The sequence below is a fragment of the Aphelocoma coerulescens genome, chromosome 3, assembly GCF_041296385.1.
Source record: "Aphelocoma coerulescens isolate FSJ_1873_10779 chromosome 3, UR_Acoe_1.0, whole genome shotgun sequence".
Classification (NCBI taxonomy): Eukaryota; Metazoa; Chordata; class Aves; order Passeriformes; family Corvidae; genus Aphelocoma; species Aphelocoma coerulescens.
The window spans coordinates 12,538,865-12,561,723 of NC_091016.1; the positions used below are offsets into that span (position 1 = coordinate 12,538,865).

At 44.0% G+C, this 22,859-nt stretch overlaps 1 protein-coding gene across 5 annotated transcripts in view; it reads right to left on the minus strand.

The window, feature by feature from the left end:
- Positions 1 to 2,338: 2,338 nt before the first annotated feature.
- The window catches only part of MEIS1 (Meis homeobox 1), a 108,197-nt gene continuing 87,676 nt past the window's right edge, over positions 2,339 to 22,859 (minus strand). For 3 of the 5 annotated variants that reach the window (XM_069009067.1, XM_069009066.1, XM_069009065.1), the window contains exons 10-12: positions 8,025 to 8,083; positions 6,728 to 6,817; positions 2,339 to 3,899 (exon numbers count right to left, since the gene is read on the minus strand). In XM_069009067.1, coding sequence (XP_068865168.1) covers positions 3,616 to 3,899; positions 6,728 to 6,817; positions 8,025 to 8,083 — 433 coding nt within the window. In that variant the 3' untranslated portion in view covers positions 2,339 to 3,615. Of the gene's footprint in view, positions 3,900 to 6,361; positions 6,458 to 6,727; positions 6,818 to 8,024; positions 8,084 to 22,859 lie in introns of all 5 variants that reach the window. The other 2 variants (XM_069009071.1, XM_069009070.1) reach the window with 1 other exon arrangement.

Here is a 22,859-nt window from a genome sequence, read left to right on the forward strand (position 1 = left end):
CCCTCAGGGAAGTACCTCTGCCTGGAGCGGGACTTGGTCCGCCCCTCTCAGCTTGGCTGGAATTTGCTGTCGCCCCAAAAAACCCTCGTGGGGTACGGGTGCCCAGCCCACAGGCAGGCCAGGCCCCGCGCAGCGGTGCGCTCAAATACCGCGCTGAGGGGTCTGGCCCCTCTCCCGCCTCTGTGAAGGGGTGAGGGGAAGAAAGCGCTGCGCTCTCTTTGCGCGGCACCCCACGCACCCGGCTCCACGGGGCACTGCGCCCGGGGGAGGCACAAAAAGAAAAGGGGGACGCGGGAAATCGGGGCCAATAAAAAAAAAAAACCCAAACCAAACCCAACGAAACAGAGCATCGCCGAAGGCTGTGCAAACTTTAGTCCGGCAGCGCGCAACATCCGCGGCGCTCCGCGGGCGGCCCCGGAGCCCCCGCATTCCCTCCCCCCGCGTCACTCTCCCGAGCCCCCAAGAGATGGCAGTCGAAGACGGCTTTCCTCCTCCTCCTCCTCCTCCTCGTCCTCGTCCTCGTTCTCCTCCTCCTCCTCCTCTGCTCCTCGGCGGCGGGCAGCGGCAGGACAGCGGGGCTGCGAGCCGCCCCCCTCGCCCTCTCCCGCACTCCGCCCCCGCGCAGCCCCGCGCAGCGCCGAGCGCAGCCCCGCGGGACGTGCAGCCCCCAGGGCCGGGGTGAGGAGCGGAGGCGCAGCCGGGCGGCCCTCCCCGGGCCCCTCCGGGCCCCCCCCGGTGCGGTGAAAGGAGGGTAGCTAGGAAACAGCGAGCGGCCCGAAAAGGCGGAATTTCCAACGTGTAAAATGTTCTTAACGGAGCCATTGAGAGAGTGCAATAAGGCGTGAGGGGGAACTAATCTCCCCATTTAAATGTTTGTGGCAATTTTATCTAAATGAATTTTAATGCTAAACGAGGGATAATTCCCTATTTGTAACCCGTTTACTTCTCTTTCCTGTGCCTCTGAAGCTGTCTAACATCGTGCGATGAACAATAACAATAAAAATACTGTCAAGGCATATTCTTCATTTTGAATGTGTTATAATTACAGCTGATTAAATGTCTTGGGATGTAATCGTGGGTTTAATTTGAAATGTGTCCCCCTCCAAAAAAAAAAGAGGTCCCATGGAGGAAGGTCTGCACCCCACTTCACTGTGGCTTCGAGGAGAAGGGACGCGTGTGCCCTTGCCTGTGAGAGGGCGGTTTGTTTTTGTCTTTCAAGAAACCTTAAAAAAACCCAAAAAACCCAAACACATAAAAACAAAACAAACAAAACGAAACGAAACAAAACCTAAAAAAAAAAAAAGGCAAAAAAGCAAGCCCCGTTCATTCACGTTTTGGCAGAAAAGTGTCATTACTCTGGCCTCACAAAGAATGAGTCGGGATGTTCAGCCTCCTCGGCAGTACAGCAGCCCTTTGAAAAAACGGGGGAAAAGGAGGAGAAAAAAAAAAAAGAAAAAGAAAGAAAACTCAGAGTTAAAAAAAAAAAAGATGGGGAGGAAGTTCCAACCAGGGGGGGAGAGGACCCCCTTTGGTGGCTTGCTTAATTCAGGAAGGTCTGCATTGCCTGCCTGCACCTCTGCCTGCACCCCTGCCTGCTCCTGCCCAGCGCGGGAGTCTGTCCTGAAACATGCCTGGGACACCTCCCCGCCGGTGGTGCCGGCTGGCTTGGGAGGGGCTGGGGGGTTGCATTATTTCGCCTTAATTAAGATATTTGTGTCATTTTCCTAGCCCTGGGAATCTCTACTTTTTCCTCTATAGCTGCGATTTGACTTAAAGCAAACGAGGTCTCAGCCTGAGCAGGCTGGTTGGGGCTCTTTCACTCGCTGGCTGTGGTGCAGAAAGCACAAATGTGCGAGGAAATTGGTTAATGAGGGTCTGCACTGGCCTTGCTCGCAGAGGTCCAGCAGCACCTCATCCCCTTACAGATATGCATTGCCCAGGCAATGTTTTCCGAGTTTTATTTTCCTCCTTCCTTAGTATGCTCAGTTCCAGTAAGGAACTCAATAATTAGAACTGTGTTTTAGAACTATAATTTGGGAGGGAGAGGGGGTAACACTACAAATTTCTGTCCCAATAATGCCCTACGATATTACATTTATTTACAGGCAACAGTTCCCATCCTGACAATTTATGGTGCAAGTTCCAAGAAGTTTCTTTATGCAGCGTAGCATTACTTTTACATTCTTTAAATATGAAGCTGATATTTAAATAGCAAATGATAGGTAACATCTCCAGAGCCAGATGAATTTTGTAACTGCTCGGCTCTCAGTCTGGGATAGAATGGCTACAAATACTGCATGGGGGCAGGAAACAAATTTTGCAGGCAGTGGAGTCACCATGACAAAAAATAATTTGTTTTTATTTTAGATTCAGATTTCATTACTGCACTCAAACTACTACAACTGGGCTTTGAGTTATTATACAATCCAAACTGTTTCAATCAGAAACTCTAAGACTCAGTGTGCAATGATTATTAATAATAATTAGCTCCTTGGTTTCTTGATAGAAAAAGGCTATCAACAAGCATTTGTTTAACCACAACAAAAAGTATAATTAGCTTATCCCACTTAGTAAATCTGTATGCATGCCAACTCATACCAAACTGCTACTTTTACAAAAAATTGCAATAATACAGATCATTTTTCCAGTCCTTTTTGCACAAAATTTATTTACAATGTATACATAAATGCTCCATGATGGGACTATGGAAAAAAAAATGCACACATGACCGATGTCTTGCCCAGAAAGAAAGTCAACATATTAAAAATAAATCTTCAGTCCATGTTTTGAGCTGCATAAAACAGGAAGTGATGTACAAGGTGGTGGTTGCTGCATGGGGACAAGGATGCTCTGATGTGACAATTAGGCTTCAAATACACTGCCTTTCCGTTTCCATGCTTCCTCCTACCAGTCTCCTTAAGACACTGCCTGCAACAGCTGATTAATCATTGTTGATGACTGCAGTTTTTCCCATCCTTCCCGATTTACATCTGTTCAGGCCAATTCAAATATGGTGAGTAAATGAATTAGACATGCAAATTCACGCCCCAGGCTAGAAAGAGAGAGAGGGAGAGAGACGGGGAGAAAGGGAGAGAAAGGGAAGAAAGACAGACAGAGGAGGAGAGAGGGGGGAGAGAGAGAGAGTGCGCATGGCTGAAATCCTAGGATAGAAGAAAGATTCTTCTGCCTGACATAGTTATTTTAATGCTCTAAAAATCCTGCAAATAAGCCCTTTCTGTCATTTGCAGGATAAGTGTAAGGCTTCTTTTTTAATGTAAGGAGGCTTCTGGAGGAAGTGAAGAGCTATGGAAACAACACACATAGTGTGGAAAAATTTCACATTTTTTTTAAAAAATCTATAAGAAACAACGTAATATGGATAACAGTATAATAGCATTTTACAATATTTCACTCTTTGTTCTCTTAATGTCTTATATAGGTATTTAGCGTGTCCCCAGAAGTTGACTTCAGTTGGTGTTTTCCTGCTTTTCAGGGTCCCTGTGAAAAATTGGAACGTCCCTTGGTCCAAAGTTGATGCCAAGAACTCCATAGTCATTGCAGAAAGACAATGTTTGAAATCTACCATCGCTGCAGACAACGTGTATTTCCCTTAAGCTACTGAGCATGAATGTCCATCACTTGTCCGCTCACTGCTGGCTCGCCGGTATGAAGCATTGTGGGGCTTGATGCTGACATGGGCATTCCAGGGTGGGGTGGTCCTCCATGCATCATCATCGCTGGGTGGTGAGGGTGTCCAGGAATGTAGGTATGCATGGGGGGGCCATGACGCAGCTGAGCAGGATGGGGGGGCATCTGGGGCGGGGTATAGCTTGGCTGTCCCATATTCATACCCATTGGACTACCCCGAGACACATAATCCCCTGGCATACTTTGCAGCCCTGCAAAGGGAGAGAAAGAGGTGGTGGTGAGTGGTGGGGACTGGCTACTGACATCGGGCCACGAAGCTGCTCCACACGGGCACAGGGAGGCCGGGCTCCAGCCCGAGGCGGGATGTGGAGTCACGGGCCTGCGAGCGCCATTGTCTCTGTGGAATTGGGAGTCTACCTATGGACTCACAGTGACGGAAACAGGAATGGCCCCCAGGTCAAAAAAAAGCCCAAGAACGTCCTCCCCCTTCCAAATGCAGAGTTTTTGGAGATAAAACAGCTTTCTGCTTTTATGGACAGGAACGTATGCAAAGGAGGTGTTTCTGATCTGGAAGCATGCCAGAGGCAGAGCCAGCCTGAAGATGACTAACGTCACATGGAGAGCTCTCAGGTGGGCTCCATTCCCCATGGCCTTACTCCAGCCACCTGCCTTCGTCTCCCCACTTGTAAAAGCATGCTGGGAATACAAGGCGGAGAATCTGTAGCAGCTAACAAGGGACTTGGGAGGAGCGATGGGTTAAATAGGTGTCAAGGTTTATCAACAGCTATTTATTTAGCTCTTGAGCCTGATCTCTTGGAATCTGTCCCAAGTATTTGTGCCATTCAAATAGATGCAATACAGCAGGGACATACATCACTGAACAAAGGCCTCATAGGAAGCCGAAATTGATAGGATTACTAAGTACGGTTGCTAAATCAAACTCATATTTTTAGGCACATTAAAACATATACATAATCAATAACAGTTATCAATTATTTCTTTACCCCCCTGATCACCTCTGGCTGCAAAAAAATCAGACGCACAACTCAGTCAAACCTTTCAGTGGGTTTGGGAGAACAATAAGAAAAAAATTGGACCTAAAACAATAAAACCTCCTGCTTTCTGTGGGCCTCTGCCTTCTGCTTGGATTGCTGTAGCTGATGGGAACTGACAGGTGTATTGTTTCGGAGAGCTATAAGCTCCATAATCATCAAGGGTGAAAGGCATACGCTATTGCTAAGTAGGTTCAATTGGCTTTAGTTCTAAGTAAGAGCGCGCTGTGAATGCGCCGAACACCTTGGAATCAGGTCTCAAGGCTCTAGCAATGAATAGCTGCTTAATCTAGCCTAAAGGAACAGTTTTGAACTAATGAAAATTGCTTATAAAATATACTGTACTCACAGCTCTTTAATCAAAAAAGATGATAATATTTTTTTGTAATAACCTATTAATTTAATTGGTCACGAAGCATAAAATACATCATTTAAATTTAATTGACCCAGAAACTAAGAAACAATATTTAAATTAACTAAGCTAGAAATTTTCATGATGAGGTAATAAGGCTATTGCATTCCCAAGCTCAGAGGAATGTTTTCACAGCTAATTGTTAAAACTTAGTTTTGACTTGGGCTCAGAGAACACTACTACGAAATACACTTGCCCTGGGTAACTTCAAACCCTATGTTAATATAGGCTGGGGGCACAGCAAAGATGCTGAAATAACTCTTTTAACTCCAGAAAGAGAGCAAGAGAAGCAGAATCAAGCACCATTTAAACATGGTATCGTGTCTTGGTGTTTCAAATCACTTTACTCTTTAAAAAAAAAAAAACCACACCAAAATTTGTATAATGTATTTTCCCCTAGAAAAAGACAAGAGGGAAAAAAAAACTGCAACAGTTTTTCTAGGCTTTCTTTGCGAGGTCTGCCACTGAAGATTGCATTAATGATCTCTATTTTTGTATACTGAATAAGTCAAATCCATTTGTCACACTGCAAGTGATGGCATACTTAATTTGGATATAGTCAATTAGCCTGGGCTAAGCTCCATAGCCTGCTGCGCACACCTCTATTTTGTATTCTCTCTTTTTCCTTTGCCACACGTAATCCCATTATGACGGACAGACAAAGAGAAATAAACTTGAAAAAAAAAAAAAAATCAAAGTTTCGTCCATCGCTTTCCAAAATGCAACTAAGTGAAGCTGCCGGTTTTTGCTTGTTTTTTTTTTTTCCTACCCCATGAGAAGTCTCTGGCTTTTTTGGTGTCTTGCAGGTTAGCGGGAGAAATGTAACTCATGCATCAACTGCGGTTAGACAGATTTATGACACTTTGGGGACATGCTCTTTCCTCTCCCTGCGCTGCTGCAGACCGCTTACATTTTGCAAATCAGTCTGTTGCCAAGACGACGGGCTCCCCCACCTCCCTGGCTGCTCCTTGTTTTGTCATGTGCTCGGGGATGGATAATAGCATCAATGTATGGCGGCATCGATGTACGGCAGCGTCAATGTACGGCGCGCGCGCGGGCGGGGGGTTTGGGAGCTTGGAAAGCTGGAGCTGAACCAGAGGGAGAGAAAACCCAAAGGAGCCCAGGTGTAGGATGGATGGATGGAAAGGAAGGAACAAGCATGAGGCTATGGGCAGGGAGAACATAGGGAAATGCAAGAAGACAAATATCCCTCGGACAAAGTGAGAACAAAGACCTCGTTTGTACTTACTTCCCCCTGGCTTTGCCATTGGTTACCTAGGTGAAGGTTACATGTAGTGCCACTGCCCCTCCATGCCCATATTCATGCCCATTCCACTCATAGGTCCTAGAGGGAGATAAAAATCCAAGAAGATGCCAGAAAATGAGCAAAGTCAACAGATAGTGCCAAAAGCCCCTTTCCAAAACATAGCACGGCAGAGGGTCCAGGACAGCTCGAGCAAGGAGATGCCTGGTTTCTCTCGGTGGCGTGGAAGGCAGGCAGAAGACAGGTGAGGCAAGGCAGGCAGCTGGGATGGCGGCAGAGGGCAGAGGTGTTTACCTGTGGTGGCGCGACCGAGGCCACCCGTAGGTGGGCGGTGCTGTCCCGGGGGCTTACCTGGCGCTCGGATGCCCATGTGCTGCTGGCCGTCCATCACGAAACCTCCCATTGGCTGCCCATCGGGGTTGTAGGGTGTTCCTTGACTTACTGGAAAGGTGCAGAACATTTCTTTTTAGCAATAGCCAATAGGGTCGCCTCTTCTCATGGCATCAAGACACGACCCCCCCCACCCACAGACTATCAATGCTGGCTCTAAAAAGAAGGGAAAACATCCACTGTGTGTATTTAGTGGCTGGCCTAACAAGCATACTTAGTTTGGCTTAATTTCCTTCTGCAAGTTTGGAAATGAAGTTAGCAAACTGAAATCTTGAGACATGAGGAGCCCCGGCTCCAGCTGCTGCCACTGCTGACGTCAATGCAAAAACCTGCATAGGAGCCGGATTTTATGGCTGGAATAGTCACACTGAAATCTCAGTGTGTTAAATTACACCCTTGTGCCTTCAAAGGGCAGGACCTGAACACATCCATGCCAGATATTTATGCCTAATGACAAATAATCGAATGTACTTGAAGAGGAAGTGTGGCCCAAAGGCATCTTGGACAACGATGGATTTGGAGTTTGGCAGTGAGACTTGGAAAACAAAACCAAATGGGAGTAACGGGCTATGATAATCCTTGATGGTAAATACCCCCCAGAGAGCTGTGAGCCAAGACCCCAAATAGAACCAACATGTGAAAACTTAAGGTCTTTTGAAAAAATATAAATAAATACCCCCAAAGTAAACAGCAAATGCTCTTCCCAAAAGAAGAGCCGAGGGACACAATGAGCCTATACAAGCACCACTACCTGAACTGGAGGTTTTCACTGTACATTAAAAACCAGCTTCAGAAGTAAGCTGGCTTGGGTTATTAAAGCACATAAAGCTCTACCTCATTGAATGTCTTTGAACTTTACTGAGTCCCACAAGTGATTCTGACCCCTTTGCCCTTTTGACAGGTAATAAAGTTTACAGCAATTCCACACCAAGCCATGCACCAGGGAGTGGTCACAGGAGCAGAAAGAGCCGGGAAGGAAAACTGCAAACAACTACTGAAAAAATAAAAGAATAATTGGGATAATGTACAGAAAGTCCGGTCACGGAGTGGATCATTTTAGTTTCCCTTTTTGAATTTTCAGTGTATTTTTTTCCAAAATGATCAGAGTCATAATGAAAGAAAGCTGGTTGTATTTTAATTGTCTGTCACTCCCAGCATTCATTTCTCATTTATTTACCAGGTACTGGACCTCCTGGTGAATGGCTTGAGGATTGTTTACTCCTGTGTGACTTGAATACAGCTACTACTGGGGACTTGCCTGCTCGATTGGACTGGTCTATCATGGGCTGAACTATCCTTCTTCTAGCATTAATAAACCTGCAAGAAAACAGAGAAAAGCAAATGGTTAGGGAAGGGATGTCTTCCACCCATCCCCAAGCCCTCTCGCCCTACTGTGGCGCTCTCCATCAGGCTGCACGGGGATGCAAATACTGCTAAACCTCTAACCCTGATGACCTTTGAGAGCACGAGCTTGGGGTTTCCAAGCTGATTTATGTTTGCCTGCTTTTTAGCACAGTCGGACACTTCCATTTCATCTTTTCATGGGGGAATTAGCCGAGTTTTGAGGAAACAATGCCAGCAACGCTCTTCTCAATACAGAATGGGGCACCAAAAAAACAAAAACGTGTGAAGCTGGTGAGATGCTCGTGAGGGCATCTGCTACCTCCCCCCTCATTAGTGTCATTTCTGCCTTATGTCCTCTAACTTCTTTTTCCAATTTTTTTCTTTATCAAAACCTGCCCCTACCTCTTGCAAACCTAATTCCCTTTTAATGCCCACTATTAAGATAATGAACTGTGATGGCAGAACCCCATCAAATGAGGGAACGTCTGGACTTTTATCACCGCTAAGTCACACTGCTGGGGACTTCAGAGCCATGCATTCCTCCTAGTCATTTCTTGGTGGGCTTTCTCCCCCCTCCCTCTCTTTATGCAAAGTCTGAGGGGGTCAAGGCGAGGTCATAGCTTTACAGTAATTGAATTTATAATCCTGTTTTCTCCAGCTAGGCCTGACCATTTACAGCAAACATCTTGTTAAACTGTAATTACTGGACTACTGAAAATTCCCCCCCAAACAATGAAAAGAAGATCTTTGGAAATAATAAAAAAAGGAGGTAGAGTCATTTTTAAAAACAGCTATCTGCAGCCCCACTCTTCGTGTTTCTGTAGCTCTTCGCCTTAGTTAGTCCTGCAATGCATATTTGGAAATATTCAAAATAATTTGGAACAAAACAGAAGAAGGAGAGAGATCGCAAGTACCCTGGTCTCCCCATGGTGATGAAATCAGGAGGCTGGAAACCATGGCTGGGAACCTGTCTGAATGAAGACCGTTTGAAGAATCTCTCTTGAGGTTTCACTCAGCAGAAAGTTTACTTAAAATCCATTTGGAAAAAATCTCCATTGAGACTTAGTCACGGCAAAGCTGCATAACCAGACTTTGCACTCTTCATAAGAGAGAAAAAGAATAAAAAAAATATGTATGCCACACCATTTACTAGTAAAGGAAGAAGTGTGAGTGTGGGCTAAACCACAGTACACTTGTAAAATGGGATAGGAAAGTCCACAAAGGAGTACTTGATGCTTGTTTTCATTGCCTCTGCTTGGGGTGGCTTAGCAGGAGCTCTCCTACCACAGAGATAAAGCCACCAGGATCTTTCCATGGGAATCAGCTCTGCCCACCCATTCGCCTACACCAGAGAGAAGAAGAATAGCAAACCACTGCCCCATGCTGTTTCTTTTGCCCTCATCAAAGACCAGCACAGTGACTTCAGACTCCTCCTATCTCCCATTCCCCACTGACACCCATTACCCAAACTCCTGCAAAAATGAATCAAGATGTTGAGTTTTTATCAAACCTGTCTTGTGGAAACGGGCTCAAAGGCACCAAACCCGGGTGCCAGTCTGGAAACCTTACACCTGAACTAGGTCATGTTTTGTCAGCAACAGTATTGGATCAATTTTTCTACACATTTCCAATAAACACCCCCTCTCGACTCCAGCAAACAGTGTTGCAAATCAGTTTATCATTATCTTGTACAAACCATGAAAATTAGAATCATGTGAGCAGAAGGTTAGACTAATTCTCCTTTCTCATTATAAGCACAGGTGTAGCACAAACACCATGTGAAATAAGCAATTAAAAAAACCCCTGCTTTTTTCCCCCGTTAGCTGCCTTAGCTCCATGACCAATTAGAAAATTGTTTAATATCTGTAATTTGCATTTGCAGAAAGCAATTTTCACAGTAACTCTTCGAAGTAAAACAACACCACAAAACCCTAGTGCCTCAGCAATTTCTTTTTGTGAGTCTGGTAAGGCTTTTGCTGTGTTTAGTCCATCCTTCTGCCCCACTGCTAGGACCTGGTAGTGTGGCAGGAGGAAGGGGTAGTGTGAGAGTGACTGGTCACCGAAATAACTTTTACCCCAAATAAGTGCTGAGCAACATTAGGCATGTAACAACCTCAACTTCACGACTTTTTCTTCCTTCTCCTCCAAACTACAAGCACTTTTAAGAGGGGGGTGGGGGTCTCAAAATAATAAACTGTACTATATATAGTATTGTTTATATACTAATATAGTAGAATAAACTATATATCTAGAGTTTACCAGTAATTACCCACCAGATGTGCCTATGGTAAAACATAATCTCACCTGTTTGCCCCATGCTATCATTTGGGCTATCTGCTTTAAGAACATTTTACACATAGGTACTTAACAGTTATCTTCTTCCTACACATTCGTGTAAGTATTTTCTGTAAGTAGCAATTCTGCCAAACAGCTAAATGTTTGGATGTCTTTGGGGGGAATTCAGACACAAGAACATTTTCCTTCTGGGCAAAGTAATAAAATGACATTCTCGCTCCTCCCACTAGAAGTCAAACAGAGGTCAGCTCCCCATCCTTGTATCTGTTTAAATAAACTGGTCCAGCTGTTTGTTTCCAGGATGCCCTTTAACCTTCTGTCCCATCCTCCCTGCCTTTGTAACACAACGCTTTACTTTGCATTATAGTAGACTCCAAACCACTATGCATTTAAAAAAAAAAAAAGAAAAAAAAAGAAGAAAGTATTCACTTTCAAGTTTCTTCCTGCATCCCAAACCTGGAATTTGTAAGAACCTATCAGATTAAAACAATTAATGTAGCTTGCCTTGAGACACCACAATGCAGTGCTGTGATGTTTATAAATCACATTTGAGAACTCTTTGCAAGCAAAACTGCAAATTAACTGTTGCTGCAGAAATATACGGGCATGTAGTTAATTTCTTCATACTCTCAGTTTTTTTCTTTGAGAGAAGGGCCAGGATCTTTTGATCACTCTTTGAATTTGCAAAGTGCCAAGCTGATTTGAACATCAGCAAAAATGATGGAACAGAAAAGCTAACAGGCAAAATCTCCCTTCCCCTTTTTCCAAATGCTCATATTCATCTATCTTAAGAGAAAGAAACTCTAAATCACTCTAATCTTTAAAAATTCAGAGTAATCAGGACCTAAAAAAGATATTGCATACTAACTGCTAATGAAATGGAGTATTATCAAAATACAATTTAGCATAAAACTTAAGACAGATGTATAACCTTACTCACGTGAGTAAAGACCCAATAAGGGCTCAAAGGCTTGCATAAAGTATTTTTCCCCACACCGGTGCTCTGTGTTGTGGTACCTTTGCTCTGATGAGGAAGGGATTTTTGGTTTGAGTTTTTTGCCTCAAAAGAGTAGGATCAATAGTGGCACAACAACATAATATCCCTCAGTGTACAAGTTGCACTCAGCACAGTGATGCCTTGGGCTGGGTGGTTTTTTTTCCTTCCTCCTTTTTTTTGTTTTGTAAGGGGAAGGATCTGGCATGGAGAAAACATTTGAACAGTTGGGCAAACACAGAAGTTTGAAGTATTTTCTATTTTTTTCAAGTTAGCTTTTCCTTGTTCTTTTCAGGCACATGGGATTGCACTTTCTGCCGTGTCCCAAAAAGCAAGAAAAACCCAGCAATTCCACCTGCATAACCCTAAAGAGGAGGAGGAAACCCTCTTTTCTCCCATTTGCATTTTACTAGGATATTTTCTCTTAGGCTTCTCGCCTGAGGTCTGTCTCCAGAGGTCACGGGCAGACTCCCTGGTTGGCGCATCGCGGGTCCCACGGGTGAGCTCCAGCCCCAGCCCCAGGGATGCAGCAATCTGCCTCTGCACTCTGACCTTCAGCTTGGCCGCCCTTGCTGCCACGCACAAGTTTTGTTTCTTCTCAGCAAGAGGCTGCATGGCTGGTGATGACAAAAGACTTATTTTAGCTGGAAATTGGCTACAATAATAGCAGCCAGAGAGCAAGGAGTTTCAGAGGGTCACCAAACCCTCCAAAAGGCACAGCTCGCTAAGGCTCAGGTTACAGCCCAAGTGACATTTTCTGCACAGATCTGTTCTTTCTCCCTTCCCCTTGTATTTCACTTCTGTTGAGTGAATAAAACAAGACCTTCCTCTGCTGTCACGAATTTCCAAAGTCACCTTTGCTCAAGAATCGACAGAGCGATTGTGGGGACTTCCAATTTGCAGTCTTTGAATGAAATTTTCCAGGACCAGCTGTCTGAAAGGAGATGCTGAGACTTTGCGGTCTACTGAATTTTTCTCTGCCCCCAGCCCTCTGAAATGAGGAGAATTTCGCACCATTACTGACTTCTGCTGCTTGGAGTCACAGGCTGCTCCCTCTCAGTATTGTCCCAAAGTGCTGCACGCCAGAAATCTGTCTCACTAGCAGAGCCAAGAAATTCCTGAAAATCTCTCTGCCTCATTTTCTCCTTGAGCTCCTCCTAGCAAACCAGGCGTAAGGAGAATGAGAAAGCCCACATTACCTACAAACCCCAGTGCTAAAACCTCTCATGCCCCTCCGAAAAAAACCAGTATCCCTCTTGACAACAAACAAATCATAATTTTTATAACAGATCCCGAAGTAAACATAGCACTTCAAACTGGCAAATAATTTACTTGTAAAACCAGTTGCACTCTGTGGGATCCTTCATTTATACAGCAGCAAAACAACATTCTCTATTCAGCACTTAATTCCTCAACGCTTAACAGGTTTATCTCTAATAAAACCAATTTAAATGGAAAGTGTGCTATAAACCAAGATTATTACACTTCAGTAACTGCTTTATTCCTTATTTTAACATATTTTCATTTTTTTTCTCTGTGTTTGTTTTCCAGAGATTTTTAAAAGAGTCAGTTAAAGAAAAGAAAAAAACCATACCAACACAGAAATTATTTCACCGAATACTTTCAAATGTTTTAAAAACAGCCTTGAAAATAGCAAGCTGCCTCTGTAATTATGAACAGAAAAAATAACTGCAGACTTTCAAATGGTAATCACATCTCCCCATCCCTAAAATGAGAAATAAATGTTAAAAGAGTGCTTACTGCTGTTATTAGAAAGTTCTGATCCTGAAGTCAGTTAGTGAGCTTAATGACCCGTAACTACCAGTCATTAGCAATCCATGCTCTCTGTACTCCCTTTATTTGTAAAGAAAAAAAAATCCAAGACACTCAAGAAACTTCGTTCAATTTAAAGTCAAACCTCATGAAATCATGTTTGGCAACTTTTCTTGGTTTCTCCTCCTCCTCCAAACCAAAGACAGTTCAGGACTGCAATACATCATTTACAACACTAAATGGAGGTAGGGAGGGAAGAGAGTACAAGGGCTGCTAACCACCCACTCCAGACACGTAACATTGGAATACACTCCAAATGCAGAGGGCCCATCCATCAGGAGCATCAGAAAGGTCCCCTGCAAGTTCTCTTCTTCCTCGCTCCTCTGCTGGCACAGCATCAGTGCCAGGGACTGCACTGGTGGTTGAGGGGTGTCGCAAGACAATATTGGAGAGTGAATTAAATAAAATACTATGCAAAAACTAGTGATGAAAAACCACTAATTAGCTGACAAATTTGATGTAAAGCACTAATGAAAGCCATGTGTGGTTCTGCAATTTAGTTTTAAAAATAGCTTCTGACTTCAAGCATTACTATGTGACCCCACCAATGGATTCATGTTGTGCATTCAGAAAAGTTGCTTTCAAGCAGGAGAGTGCTATCGAATCTCTCCCCAAGCCAAGTCTGCTAATGCAGAGAGCATATCGACGGCAAAAATAGAAAGCAGAGAGATGAGATCAGGTATGTGCTCCTTGTAAGAGAGCTGGCTATGCCCTACATTTTGGCTGGCCCAGCACACACTAGCTCTACCTTTGGCCACCTCCTCTTCTCCCCAGCCCTTAAGCTCGGGAGCCTTCCCCTCTTGCTCCATATCATACTTCTCAAATCACTGCTAGACACATCCTGCCTCCAAATAAAAAGACTATTTCGGAGAGCACCAGCTCATGATAGGATCATAGAATCCTAGAATGGTTTGAGTTGGAAGGTTCTTTGGAGAACCTTCCATCTAGTTCTAAACTCCCCTGCCATGGGCAGGGACACCTTTCACTAGACCAGGTTGCTCCAAGCCCCATCTAAACTGGCCTTGAACGCTTCCAGGGATGGGGCATTGCTTCTCTGGGCAACTGTTACAGTGCCTCACCACCCTCACAGGGAAGAATTTCTCCCTAATATCTAATTTAACCCTACCCTTTGTCAATTTAAAGCCTTGTCCTACCAGTACCAGCCCCATGGGACAAAATGCAGGCATGGTGACTGCCTTGGGGTAGCAGTGAGCTTGGTGGTGGCCTGTCCTCTGGACACAGAAGGGATGGTTGGTGGCTTTCTATCGAGCTGGGACCCCCAAGCTCCTGGCCCAAATGCTCCATATCTCCGCAGGGCTCATGGCTGTGGCTGCTTGATGAGTCTTTCTAGAAGAAAGCTGGGTAGCAGCCAATTCCAGTCTTGCAAAATTTTGCCTGTTCCCCAAAAGGATGGCGCTAAACCCCATTTCTATTTATTTGGCAGGTTCTGAATGAAAATTTTGCTGGGGAGGAGTGAAGAGCCATTGTGCCTGAGGAAGGGCTCCCTGGAGATATGCCTCCCTGCTCTGCCCATCTCCTGTGCTCTTCTACATCACAGGTGAGCTGCTGTTGGCCTTTCTGATATGCTCTCCTTCTTCTCCTCCTTCCCTCCCATTCACATACTCCCCTTAAAAAAGCTTAGCCAACATGGAACATTTCCAGTGAAAATTCTGATCCAGGCGTCTCCCTGACGATGCCAGGGAGTCAGAGCAGTGTTGCAGGTCTTGGCTGCACTGGGGAGAACTCTCAGCAACCTCATTCCCTGACACCACAATTCCCTCTGGGTGCAAAGCAGATGTAAACTCGCCCTCAGCAGCCAGATGATGTAAGGGGAAATCTTTACATGGCAAAGCGCCAGCGGAGCTGACCTCCCGTCTCTTCCCTGCTCCTAAATCCCAGCGCAGCTGTACTTTGCTGATCTCCATGTGCCACAATTAGCCTTTAAGGAATATGGCAAGGATTCATGTAGTAGAGCAGCAGTAAGGCTGCTCTAGCTCCTGCCTGGGACAGCACTGGCCCCCACAAGCACCGTGGTTGGGAATACAACACGCTAGCAGACAAAATCTTGCCTCCCACAAAAACACTTGTAATAGAGGGTGGGCAGGCTCTTTGAGAGCTTTGAGAGCAGCTCAGACTGAGATGCACATCTCCCAGCTCAGTGTTTTCTCACAGCTCTGAGAAGGGCTTGAACATCAACTTCCCATCTGATCCTTCAGGAGAGCTTCTCCGGACTCGGTAATTTGGGTCCTGATCTGGTGCATGCCAGCAGTGCAACCCAGCAGCTTTTCTTCAGCAGATCATGTCAAGCCAAAAACCCAAGCCCCATTTGATGGCAGGGATTAAGCTGGGAATGGGTGAGAGCTGATAGCAAAATACTGGCTATTTCTCTGAAAACACTCCTCCCTATTTCAGCAGTTTAATGTCCTCGATCTACTCAGCATAACCTCTTTTTTAGGGGAATGTAGAGCTTGTGAGAAGTGCCTGCATGATCTCTGAGCTTCGATACATCAAATTGTGAGCCTTGTCCAAACAGCTTCTCTGTTCCCTTCTGCCCCACCCCACATACAGCATGGGAGTTGGAAGTTGTGCCTTGTCCTCCAGCCCAAGCAAAAGAAGAGAGGCTGCTCCCACATCTGGCTGCTGGTTCAAATATGTTCCCACTCACTGAAGGGTGTGAGAAATGACCTGCCTATACTCCTGGATGAATCCCTTCATCCTTCTCATCTCCAAAAGGCAATGAAGGAGTAGGGAGTAACTCCACACCCAGTCACCCCACACCAGCTCCCTCAGATGGCAAGAAAAGGAGAAGCAAGCCCAGGGTGGCCAAACCAAAACCATCGACAGGTGTTTTTGGGAGAAAACACTCTCAGGGCCCCCAAAGAGAAAATATACTGGAGTTCTGCATGGGACCTGTGTTTTGCACATGAAATAGGCTTTGACATCATTCTGGTCTATACCCCGAGACACTGGTTTGGGGTGTTGAGGGAAGCTTTATTCCTGTGGTTGTGTCTTCCCCACCACAATCAAGACAACAAATACAGGCACATTGATGTATTTTGTGTGATGTGGGCACCTGAAAAACTGGTTTGAATTCTTTTTTCCTTTTTTTTTTCTCTCCCCAGAAACCACAAAAGAGACAACTCTGAGTCACGGCCAACCTGAAAAACAACCCCACACTTCTGAACAAACTCTCCGTGCCCCAAGACATCCCACTTCAAAACATTGTTTTCCAACCACTACTAATAGCCTACTTTGTAATCTACTTTATCTAAACATAATTTCCCATTAAGTGAAGTGATTCATTTTGCTTATAATCCTACTACTGACAGCATCATATTCAGGGCAGAAGAAAAGACACACTCAGAAAACAACATCAACAAAAGACACATAGGGAAGTCAGAGGAATGTTGAAGATTAAAAGAATTTGTGAGACCAGGGGACAGAGAAAGCTTAGGGATCAGCCCTCAGATGGTACAAACCACCTTTATAACCCAGGTGGGAAGTCAGACATCTCTGGGATAAATCTGAATTTAAAAGAAGCTAACAGTATCGAGTTTTATCCTTAGCCGAAAAAGACACAAGGACTACAGTGCCTGGGCAAGGGAAAAAAAAATAACCCATGAAACTGTTACATGACCTAGATTTCATTGAACAACTGTGGAAGCAATATTTTTTCAGCATCTGCTGCCATTTCTTTTATTTTTGAAAAGTCAAAGAAAAGGCAGAATCCTGCTTGGTGCTAAGGCTGGTGTAGCCAGCCATGGATCACATACACCAAAACCATTCCAGGGCAGGCAGGACAAAACACACGCCCTCGAAAGCACATCCTCAACCTGCCCCTCTGTCTGTGTCTCACTTTTGAGAAGAGAAAATTGATTTAACCAAGAAAAAGGCAACATTTGCCCCATTTTTACTATTTCAGGCTGAGTTTTGAACCAGGCAGTTTGTTTTATGCAGGTGCAGCCTGGAGCAAGCATCTGATTTAAGAGCGAGAAAGGGTCTCCGAGGGCACCTTTCTCCATGTGTTGGTGTTACAGTTCGTGACAGTTAATCACTCTACACCAATCTCGGCAACTGTTGACACAAAATAGGTGGAGATCAGGTCTGTGCAAGCACAAAATACCAGAAAGGCAAACTATATGTAAACACACTTCAGATAGCTATGACAATAGTAGACCAAAGCCTGACTTGCAAAGCAATGACAAGCCATTACTCTCCCCTTCTGTCTTTTTTTTCTTTTCATATATTGAGGGCATGTAATATTTTTTTTTTTTTAATATATACCAAGGATATCTCTTGCACTAAAAAGAAACCAAGACCTGAGAACTGTATGTAAAGAGACAATGCAAAGCTCTACCCTTGCTTCCAGTGCAGCATTTCCACAATACAACAGTGTCCTGAACAGGCACTTTTTTAAAGTCAAACTCTAGTTTTGAGATGGTGCACACCTGAATCTCAGTATTTTTAAAAAAGAAGTATCAAGCAAAGCATTCTGACCCCTACCCTGATCCTGCAGAGCAAAGCTAGAGCAGGAGAGGAGAAAAGAGCAAGTGGCAAATGCTTGCATGGTGCTATTACATTTTATTTCCCTGGCACCTGACATCACATTCGTTACAGACCATTAATGCACCAACTAAAAAAAAGTTTCTTGAATACAAGACCACTCCAGAAGAGGGAAAAGAGGTTTTTTCTTGGCTGCACATTAACCTTTTGCTAGTCAGGACTACTGGCAGGTAACCTCTGTTCACACTGTGCAATGCTCTGCAGCGGGAACCAACCTTAAAGCATCTATGTGACTAAAATAATACCAACTTTTGGGTTTCTTTTTTTGCCAAGTGCTCAGGGTGTCACTAATTAGTCTTTTAGCTTGGGCAAAATGATTCCACATTTGCTTTTGAAATAAATGGTGCTTCCTTTGCTTGTTTTTCCCAGTCTGAACCCAGGGGCTGTCAAAGCAATGGTTAGAAACATCTTTCCTTGGTGTTCCTGAATGGGATGACCCTTGTTTTGGGGCAGTTTGGGGGCTGTGGAGACTGACAAGGCTGGACTGCACAAGAAACCCAGGGTCTATTAGGTCTCCATCTTCTCCTCCACCTGAAGTCCTGGAGGCCAAGGGGAGCATTTCCCCAAGTAAACTCTTTACTCACCTCCTCTGAGCACCTGAACCCTTAGGAAAAACACCCATGTGCTGTGCCAAAACTGTATCACTACTTCTTAAACCCACTCAACAAACCCAAACCCCACATTTGAACCACTGTGCTGTACTTTCAAATGGCTTTACTGAACTAAAAAAGGAAATTCCAGCCTAAAATCCGGTGATCCGACAGTACCTGATGGCTCTGCATTCACAGCTCTTCCCCCTGTAAGCTATTTGCTCAGCTTTTCTAATAATACCTTGACTGCCTGGCAGCTCTCCAGGGCTGTCTAAGGCAATATGCAAGCTAAACATTTTTTCATCTGATTTCAATATTTTCTTATGAGTAACTATACGGGATTTTACCTAGTGAGTATTCCTGATTGCTGTAATTTAAGAACAGAGAAATAGACTACAGATGTAATATTATTATTACAATTGGCATTCAAGGTGAAAGGCATAACAATTAGCTAAGACTTAGTGAAAACATAAATGTAAAAATCTGCTTGAAAAATCCAGCACATGGTACGTTTAGAACAGCTAATTTACCGCACACATTCTGAACTGCTCAAACGATGTAACAATTCACCCAGCAAGATACTTTAAAAAATAGTTTTCTAGGTGTTTTGTGGGCGTTTTCTTGGAGGGGGATGATTTTCATATACTAAACACCTACTGTCTTATTCTCTGGAATATCAAACAATATGTATTTGTTACACACAAAACATATATTCTTTCTTATTCCTATTTTTCCTGCTTTTGCATGTATTCTCATTAACACAACAGTGTTTAAATAAAAACTGTATACATATTCTTGAATCACACAGAGAAGAAAAGTAAATTGTCTTCAAAATCTGATGGTTAAGTTCGTATTGCTGAAGTTGAGAGGATAATTTGTGAATGTTTTAACATTTATAAGTAAATAAGTACTTGTATTTACTATATCTGATTACTGAGAAAAGTATTTGTTATGTTCTTACACAGATTCAAATTGCATCTTGACCTTTTCTCATTTAATCTGTTTACTGCAACAAAAGCAGTAATAGATACATCTGAAAATAAGCAGATATTTTATTCTCCAAGGACTAAAAAGCCCTGCGTGTGATGTGCTCGGCAAACCAAGTATCTTCCCTATTTATTGTAGTCCACAATTTGGTAGGCAGTAGGGGTGAAAATCCAACGCTGCATATACTACCAGCACCTGCTTTTGCTATGCTCCCTCCCTGCTGGCCTCCTCTCCCACTTACACTCTAAAAATAGTGCTTAAGTGGGACTAAAGTGGTGCACTGGTCATGTGCTGGCCTTTTGCTCAGGGTGAATATCACCCTCCATGAAGGAATTGAGCAAAGATGATGTCTACGCTAAATGCCCAGCCTCAGGAAGGAGCTGTTCCATCCCCTCCAGGGGGCTGGAATGGGGCTAAACACGTGGGAAACACCAAACAACATGATCAGTTGGATCTGGGGGTGTTTGGGTGTGCTTCAGATGCACCAAACACCTGGCATGCTATGATATAAAAACCACAGTGGGAAAAGAGGGGCCTGGGACTCTTTCCCAAAAGGTGGAGAGTTGTGCAGCCATTCCTCTTTCCCCTGTCCCTTTGTGAAGGGGCAGGCAGGGGCTTTCTGCATCTGCCCCATCTGCATCTGATCCCATCTGCACCTCTCCATCTGCATCTCCCAATCTGCATTCCCCCATCTGCTCCATCCGTAACCCCACCATCTGCAAGCCAGGACGAGCAGATGGAAAGGACACCCTTCACAGTGGTGCTCCCCATTCATCGCTGGCTTCTGGGGAGCACTCCCCCGTGAGAAGTGCAGAATCCTCCTGTCCCCACCATGCCACCCTGCCTGCCCATGCCATGGCAAAGCACTTCTTCCCCTGCCCCATGGAACTACTGCAGCAAAGCTCTACCACTAGTCTTACCCACAAGCAAAGAAATGGAGGCAGAAGGAAATTTCCTGCTGGAGGAGAGTTGTGAGGGGACTAAAAGAGTAATAAATTATTTCTGGGTGTCTATGCTCTGAGCTGGCACTGCTACGTACAGGAAGGTGCTCAGGTCTTCCTATCCCAAGTCCATCTCTGATTTTCCACACTCATCTTGGGGCTGGTCTTGGAGCACTTTTGAAATGTCTTTCTTACAAAGTTTCAGTAAAATCTATTTCATCTGACTCCAAGAGTAAGATTAGGGAAATTCTTTGATTACATTATTTGATAATTTTTTTCCAGTATGTTTGGTTGGGATTTCTTTGGAGGTTTTTTGCAAGCCTAGGAAATTATATACAAAACTCACATTTAAAGAAGCCAAGACCATAAAATCAAGAACTCAAGACTCAGGACACTGTATTACTAGAGTTTCTTGCACCCTAGTCTTTAATGCACTTCCTTACAGTTCAGTTACAGCTCATACTACCATTTTTGATACGGCTCAATGCCTCAAGCATCCCAATGACAATTATGTCTGTTAAAAGAATGGGCCAGGGCATTATAAAATAAAAAAGTCTATTTCTACAGGAAATAAACTTTGACAAAGTTGAATGACTAAGGCAGGAAGAAAAGCAAGCCAGTCCTGGTTCATACAGCCAAATGCTACACTGGAGAAGAAGATTCAGCTCTGCTGCTTCTTTGGACTTCTTGAGAGCTACTGAGTAAATCATTGAACCCAAACCTTTCCCCATAAGTTACTGATTTCTCACATCTTTCCTCCATTCCCAACACTGGACATTGGCAATGTAAGACACCAAGGCACTCAAAACTTGGAGTTTCCACGAAATAGGAAGTTTCAATGATTGTTGGACTCTAAATGCAAATAAATTGCTGTAATTTTGAGTCACTTCAAAGTCCCAGACCAACCCAAAACTTATGACTGTGCTGGACCTGGACCTCTCTGAGCCTCACTTCTTCCCCTGTGAACCAGGACAACACTTTTCTTTCTCTTTGCAGGGGAACTGCAAAAATACCATGCAGACCCACAACCTTGTATGCATATATAAGCACATGGAGGTCAGGGAAGGACTTGGGTATTACAGCAGTAAGTGCCACAGGAAAGCCCAGCAGTAATTATTAATTCCATCTTCAAGCATGGTTTGAATACAGCTCAACAAACGAAGCACGGAAGAATGAGGGCAAGATAAAATATTGACTAGCTGCTCCAGCATTGTCTGGGCTGTGCCCTAGATAGCACAAGGGTATTTTGAAAAAAGCAGAATGGAAATACCTAATAAAGGCTGGAGCTTTAAGGATTTTAATTCTCAATTTTTCTTTTTTAAGGATCGTTTTAACGCAGTTGGATGCAACATTATTTAGAGAGACAGTCACATACAGACATACACATGTAAGGAGGTTATATAGGCACATTGTTCTACAAGTATACAAACATCTATCTGTGTGCACCAAGACCTTTCTAAAACATAAACATGCATCTGACACCTAACGCAGCCCTTGATTAGAATTGCTCTCTCTTCTTCATAGACTACCACCAGTAATTATTTACCATTAGTTCTTAATGGGAAGGGATTCAGCTGGAATGTAGTAAACAAGAAAACTGTATAGCTTGTTCAATATAGCCTGACTGGCTCTCAGCTGAGGTAAGAAGTGATTGGATCACACCCCCTGGATATTTCAATTCATTGTTTTTATCACCTGGGAAAAGCACCTTATTAACCTATACCTGGTCAGATCTCTACCATGTCCATATAGGCATCATAAAAGTGCCCCTTCTAGTTCGTGTTACCGAGCCTGGAACCCTAAACTGCCATGGGGTCAAACAACTGATACGACAGAGACCAGAATGGTTCATTTAGACTAATGACATTTGAACTCTGCTATCTTCCTACCTTCCACAGATTTACTTTTATTTTGCAACAGGGTAAGGGCTCCCTCTTCCCACAACAGAAACATCCGACTGAGGCAAAAAGATGGTCCTAGAAGGCAATGCTGGTGATTCACAGGTGAAGGTGTCATGTGGGGGAAAAAAACAAGGGAAAAATCCTTTGTGTGGATTATTTCATTACTTCAAGAAAAATAAAACTACCCCAGGAAAAGGGTTATGGTAAAGGGACTGTGGTATTTTTAAAGGCATGTGCGTGTCCATGGATATATTTTCTGGCACATCTCACATCATCACCCCATTCTTGTGACTCCTCCACCATCAATAGGAGTTATGTGCATCAGCCTGGGGAGCCCCAACACCAGGGCAGTCCATATGTGAAAATCCACATATTTTTTGTTAGGGCAGAGAACTGAAGTATGCAACCAGCACATACTGAAAAGGCATTCAAAATATGACCCAAAAAATTGTTTAAATGCCTTCAATCTGCAGAAAACAAATGCTCTCTTCACTGACTGGTCTGTGGCAAACTCCTAATTCCAGCCAGAAAATCCAGAATTCCCAGTCTGTGCTAACGACCATGCTACCAGACATGAGTTTATGTTTTTCATGCACATTTCATGTATTCCCACATGCTGTGTTGCTGCCAATAATTTATGACTGA